Source organism: Lynx rufus, unplaced genomic scaffold (assembly GCF_022079265.1).
Source record: "Lynx rufus isolate CCGP_SWC_20201006 ecotype Redwood Valley unplaced genomic scaffold, mLynRuf1.p SCAF_1, whole genome shotgun sequence".
Classification (NCBI taxonomy): Eukaryota; Metazoa; Chordata; class Mammalia; order Carnivora; family Felidae; genus Lynx; species Lynx rufus.
This window is the reverse complement of record NW_025814823.1, coordinates 18,908,803-18,915,439: the sequence shown is the minus strand read 5'-3', so window position 1 is coordinate 18,915,439 and position 6,637 is coordinate 18,908,803. Positions and strand designations below refer to the sequence as shown.

Sequence of the window (6,637 nt, the reverse complement as noted above, 5' to 3'; positions counted from 1 at the left end):
CCAGTAAGGTCAGCTCTCCGCCTCCTTTTACTGGCCCCCAAAGTAGCATTTGCACAGTAACTCCCCCCCTCCACACCCTCCCTCCTCCATCTGGGTCCTGCCTCAACCAGTGTATCTTAGCTGAACTCAGGCATCGATTTTACCTCCTCGACTAGAATCGCCTGGAAGCAGCGCACGCAACGTGGCCGCCCGCGGGCGAGTCCGGAACGCAGTTACCGGCCCCTGTTGCCCACCGGAACCGGAAGAGAAGGAACGCGCCAGGCTGGGGAACGGAAGAGAGGGCGAGGGATGTGTTTAGCAGAGGGACCCGCCACTCCGTTGTGTGTGCGATTGTGTTTGCTTCTTGGCGATGTTTCCAAGAGTCTCCGCGATCATACCTCTTCGCCTCCTCTCCCCCTTCCCTTTATGCCCTGGAGGCTCAGAGGCACCGGCGGCTGCGATTGTGCGACTCGGTGCTCCACACGGAACGGTCAGGTACCGCATTTCGGCGCTGTGGGCCCCGCAGGTCTTCAGGCAACCCCTGGCCTCCCGCCGGTGTATTCAGTGATCTTTCTCCTGGGGTCGATGTTACTACCCGCGAGGTCCTAAAAGCCGTTGCTTTACATCTGAGGAAAGGGAAATCCCAGAAAGGTAAAATGACTTGCCCAAGGTCATATGTGAGTGAGAAACAGAGCTACGGATACGTGCATGGTCTGTCCTGTGCTCTCTACTACGTACCGCGCCTCGTACCTCTTGCCACTTCTCCCCTCATTCAATCCAGCCTCCAGAAGTAAAGTTGCCTTGTTTTATTTTATTACTTGCCAAGAGTATAGTGGTCTCATTCCAGCCTCCATTTATCCTCTGGTTCATTATTGAAAGTATTTACAATGTACCAATACTGTTGTTAAGTCCCGAATAAAAACGATCCTGCCATCACGGAGCTTATGATTCCACCAGGCAGGCAATTCAAGTACAGTGGAGTAAAGCTGAGATGGTGTAGGTAACACAGACTGTTTTATTAATACAAGTAACCGCTGGGTGAGCAAGTCGGGACAGCTAACCATTGTAGGAAAGAAAGGTTCAGAGTATCCTTTCTGGAAAAGAAATCTGATAAACTGTGGAGGGGAACTAAGGGTTGGAGCTAGCCAGGCAACAAAGGGTAGTTATGCATACTTTATGTTGGTATTTCTTCTCTGAGAACTCACATCATTATGAAAACTTAATTTTACTGCATTATAGTCCCTGCAGAACGATTTGGGGCCAGTCTGGTTAAGTGCAGCTCTAAGCAAGTTGGTAGCAGTGGGGATGGGAAGTAACAGCTGGATGGAGGAGAAAAATTGCACAGGTAGAATTGATATGATGTGACATATGAGGAAATAAGGGTAAGGTAGTGAAAAGATTTCAGCTGGCTGCCTTGGAGGATTAGGGTACCGTTAATGTTAAGAGAAGAATGAGGAGCAGCTTTGAAAAGGCTTTTTAAAATACGTCACCGGGGGCGCCTGGGTGGCTCAGTCGGTTAAGCGTCCGCCTTCAGCCCAGGTCACGATCTCACGGTTCGTGAGTTCGAGCCCCGCGTCAGGCTCTGGGCTGATGGCTCAGAGCCTGGAGCCTGCTTCCGATTCTGTGTCTCCCTCTCTCTCTGCCCCTCCCCCATTCATGCTCTGTCTCTCTCTGTCTCAAAAATAAACATTAAAAAAAATTTTTTTTTTAAATAAAAAATACGTCACGGTTTTGAAAATACAAAATATCTACTATGGGAAGGAGCCCCTTCGGTACGGAAGGGTGAAAAATGGAAAGTCAGTAGGAGAGGGGACTCTTGAACGTGGATTTGGATGTGTTGGATTTGAAGTGCTATGGAGGGGCGCCCGCGGGGCACAGTCGGTTAAGCGCCCGACTCTTGGTTTCAGCTCGGGTCATGATCTCACGGTTCGCCCGCATTGGGCTCTGTGCTGTCTGCACGAAGCCTGCTCGGGATTCTCTCTTTCCCTCGGTCTCTACCCCTCCTCCACTTGCGCTGTCTCTGTCTCTGTCAAAATAAATAAACTTAAAAAACTTTTTTTTTCTTAAATGAAGTGCTGAGGAGATGGAGGCTCTCAGCAGAAACAAGCCCAAGTGGGAGGTTACGACTGGAGTTTTATTATTTTAGTGTTATGAAGTTAACTGCCTGTACCTGAGTTTCCTGTAATAAACACAGATTACTTTCTGTAGCCTTGTAACAGCCTTGGAAGGAAACATTGAAGGAGGGAGGTTATATGTGAGATTCATTCTCCTGATTGACACCTTTCTGTTATATAACACCTTTAATGTTAATTTAACTTGTACGTACAAAATAATAGAGCATTTTCCTAAATTGAATGTACCACATGGTGAATGATATTATGATGAAGGTCCTGTGGACTGATTATGAGGATGCTAGTTATGTGCCTGGTTTTGCATTCTAGTTGTTAAGTGCCTGATTTGATAGCCTCTGTCATTTTTTTTTTAATTTACTTATTTTGAGAGAGAGCATCATGGGAGCGGGAAAGGGGCAGAGAGAGAGAGGGAGAGAGAGAATCCCAAGCAGGCTCTGTGCTGCCAGCGCTGAGCTGACGTGGGGCTCGATCTCATGAACTCCTGAGATCATGACCTAAGCCAAAATCAAGAGTCGGAGGCTTAACTGACTGAGCCACCCACACACCTGAGCCTCTGGCATACATGCATGTATGTGTGTGTGTGTGTGTGTACACACACACACACACACACACACACACATATATAAAAGAGGCTTTGTGCCCAACGTGGTGCTTGAACTCACGACTCTGAGATCAAGAGTTGCATGCTTCACCAGCTGAGCCAGCCAGGCGCCCCACCTCTGAAATTTTTATAAGCAGATCAGATAATTTGGTTCCACATTTTTGGAAATAGCCATTTTGTCTTTCATTAAAAGGTCCCTAGCCTGGTACTCGCATTTCCTAGCTTTGAGAACTTGGTATAATAAGTAACCCAGGGTCTGATGTAGGGTCTTGAGATGAGTTATATCAGAATCACCTGGCATCTTGGTTAAATGCAGGCATGTCCTTGGACCCCATTCCAAACTTAGCAACTAAGAATCTCAGGAATATGTTTTAAATAAGCTCCCTATGTAATTCATATGATCCCTAAAGGTTAAGAGCCACTGATTTAACATCTTTGAATGTTAAGTTTCTTCTTCTATAATACAGTTTCTTCTATAATACAAATAGTAAAACCGGTCCTATAAGATTGTAAGGATTAAATGACATACGTAGCATAGCTCCTCCAATGTGGTCCTCTGATGGGCAGCATCAGCATTACTTGAAACTTGTTAGAAATGCAAACTCTGAGTCCCTCTTCAAAGCTACTGAATCAATTCCTTGGTTGGACCACAGAACCTGTTTTTTAAAAGTCACTTAGGTAACTCTTAAGCATATTGAAGTTTGAGAAACAGTGTTCTAACCTGTTATCTTCATAAAGATAGGGACCATGAAATTCTTATTTACTAATGTATCACCAGTGTGTAGGGTAGCGCTTGACACAAAGTAGATGCTCATTGTGTTTAATGAATGACTTTTCATACGTTATACTCTCTTAATCTAACACATTGATTAGTTTTTAAAGTTCTTCAGTATCAAGTATCAAAAGGTTTTTAACATCACAAAATAAAATTAGCTATTTGGGTTACTTAGATTTGGCACATCTTTTGCATGAATTTGAAATCGATGTAATCATTTGTGTTGTTCTTTTTCACAAATGTATCTAATGAACAAAGCAGAAAGTAGCCACTGAATATCCTTTTTTTGTTCCGTTTTAGCTTAGTTTACAAATGGTGATTGGTTAAATGACACGTAGCTCAGGGAGAAAGTTAATCAGATTAGAATAATACCCAGACATGGCTTTTGTTTTTTTAATCTTTTTAAGTTTATTTCACTTATTTTGAGAGAGAGAGAGACAGAGAGAAAATGGGAGGGACAGAGAGAGAATCCCAAGTAGGCTTCACACTGCAGCGTGGAGCCTGACGTGGGGCTCGAACTCAACAACCATGAGATCATGACCTGAGCCAAAATCAATACTCGGCCACTTAGTTGACTGAGCCACCCAGGTGCCCCTTTTATTTTTTTATTTTATTTTTAAACAATTATTTATTCTTGAGAGAGAGAGAGAGAGAGAGAACACACATGTGGGAGGGGAGTGGAGAGGGGGAGGGGTGCAGACAGGGAACGAGAGAATCCCAAGCACACTTCTGCATTGTGGAGCCCAATGCAGGGGAGATCATAACCTCCGCTGAAATCCAGAGGTGGACTGCTTAACCAGCTGAGCCACCCAGGAGCCCCTATCCAGACATGTTTTTTAAAGAAAGTAACCTTTCTTTGTTAATAGAAATGTTTATAGCTTTCAAAGAAGTATTATTATATCACGTTAAGGACATGGCAGTCAGTCAGTTTGGGGTTTGAAATAATAAATTGAAATTTACTAACCCTGTCAGTGTTTTGCAACCTTTTTTTTTTAAATGTTAGTTCCTGTCTTTTGTTAACCTGTAAACAATTACTTGTTTTTGATTTGTTGAAGCAATAGGTCAGACAGCATATGTCACAGTATCTGTCAAAGTGGCTAGCCATAAAAACTCCAGCACCACATTCATCTGAAGGGCATTCCTGACAAAGGCAACTGATTTGCCATTTTCGTCCACTTAATAGTATTTCAGGACAGCTGCCTTAACCTTCTTTCTCTTATGCTTATTCTTCTGGGAGTGGTATAAGACTTCTTCCTTTTCTTAACACCGCCATGAAGTCTTAACACAAGATCAAGGGTAGACTCCTTTGGAATGTTGTGACAGGCCCGGTATATCCATCTTCCAGTTGCCCGCCAGTGGAGATCGGTCTCCACTGATCAAGAGGAATTCCTCCCTTATCCTGGATCTTGGCCTTTCCATTTTCTCTTCTTTTTGAGGGATCAGCCTGGAGAGTGATGGTCTTCCCCATAAGGGTTTTCACGAAAATCTGCAGCTCGGCGGTCGTTCCGCTGCCAAGAGCGGATCAGAAAGTTGCGACCTTTTTTAATGTCATGGAACAAACAGAAAATGATCTTTGTATCAAACCCTGAGGTAAATGGAGGGAGGCAACAGTTAGGTGCACCAGCAGCCCAGGCCTCCCTCAGCTACCCCAAGGACAAGGTGATCAATCAGTATCTCAGCACATCTGTAACCCATTTGTGACTCACCAGCCTGTCTTAGGTCTTAGTGAGCTTTAAGCTACATGACCTTGGGTAAATCACTTCACTTCTCTGGTTTCCAGTTTCCTTATCTGCAGAATGGGGATAATACTTGCCTTATGGAGTTGATGTGGGTATGAGAAAATGTACGTAAAATATGTTGCACCAGACTAGGCACATATTCTGTATTCAATAAATGTTAAAATTGCTTCATTATGGTTGCTGACAATAATAATAAAAAGCAAAAGGGAAGGGTTCGAATTGGAAAAATTTTAAAACAGAAGAAGTGGTTTTGAGTCACTTTATTATTTTGCATTGTATTTTTCATTTTTTTCTTTAACACATCTTTCTAGGACAAAAAATGAAGTCCACCGATATTTTGGCACGAACAACGTGATCTGTAACAAGAAAGATGAGCAGTCTGCTCCAACACGTGATATTTCCAAGGAAACGGAGACCCAAGAGAGTGTGAAGGAGAACACAAAAAAAGACTTGTTAGGTATTATTAAGGGCATGCGAGTTGAATTAAGCACAGCCAAAGTACAAACAACAAGGCCACCCAATAGAAGACAACTTAAGAGTATAGAGGCTACAACTGGCAGGCTTCACAAAGTTCCGGAAGATGCCCCAAAAAAGAGGTAAATTGAATGGAATTTCAACTGCGTTGAAAGTACTTTTTGAAACTCCTTTTTCTTTTAGAAAGGAATTTTAAATTAGAGGATCTGGGAGATACTGCATGAAGATTATCAGTTTGTAAACACGGAGACTTTAATACTCACTTGAAAGATACTGTTACCCTTCTGTATTTAAATACGAAGGGGACATGTGCATACAATCTAGAGAGGAAAAAGGAGAGATCTAATTGAGAATTCCACATATTCTTTTACATATTCATCAGTGTTATTAACTGTCACTTAATTGCCTCTTTAAACTGTTAATTACCAAATTGTTTATATCCTGATTTGGAAGTAGCTTCGTGTCTCTGAAGGACTTGTTTATTTGAAATTTCCATTTAAAAAATTCCACCTAGGATAGAATGTAAGCATGTTGATTACAACTGTTGTATATGATTTCCTTTGACCAGTAATTATCAGTGTTCTCTACTTACATGATTTCCTTAACATGTAATTATTTGTGCTTGTCAAAAGAGTATTATACTTCATTGATTCTAAGTGCAATCAGTAATATCTTAGCATTGTGTTGTGGTTTCAATGACAGTGTTTTGTTTTAATGATAGATAAATAATGGTGTTTCTTACATCAATCAAGTAATAAGGTATGTGGCTTGAAGATCCCCATCTCTGACTTCTCTTAGCAGAATCAACAGATAGTGTAGATTCCTATCTTCCAGAACGACTTAATATTTTCATGAAACTTATTGTCTCTATACTGTATCATATTGTATCAAAACTACCTCTGGAAAGCATAATTGGGTGGTAGGAAAAAAGCTAGTT

The 6,637-nt window shown here is 42.2% G+C and overlaps 1 protein-coding gene across 1 annotated transcript in view; it reads left to right on the top strand.

Moving 5' to 3' along the window:
- Window positions 1–309: 309 nt before the first annotated feature.
- MRPS31 (mitochondrial ribosomal protein S31) overlaps window positions 310–6,637 on the top strand; it is a 32,019-nt gene continuing 25,691 nt past the window's right edge. The window contains exons 1-2 of the mRNA XM_047079120.1: window positions 310–474; window positions 5,538–5,822. Coding sequence (XP_046935076.1) covers window positions 350–474; window positions 5,538–5,822 — 410 coding nt within the window. The 5' untranslated portion in view covers window positions 310–349. The remainder of the gene's footprint in view (window positions 475–5,537; window positions 5,823–6,637) is intronic.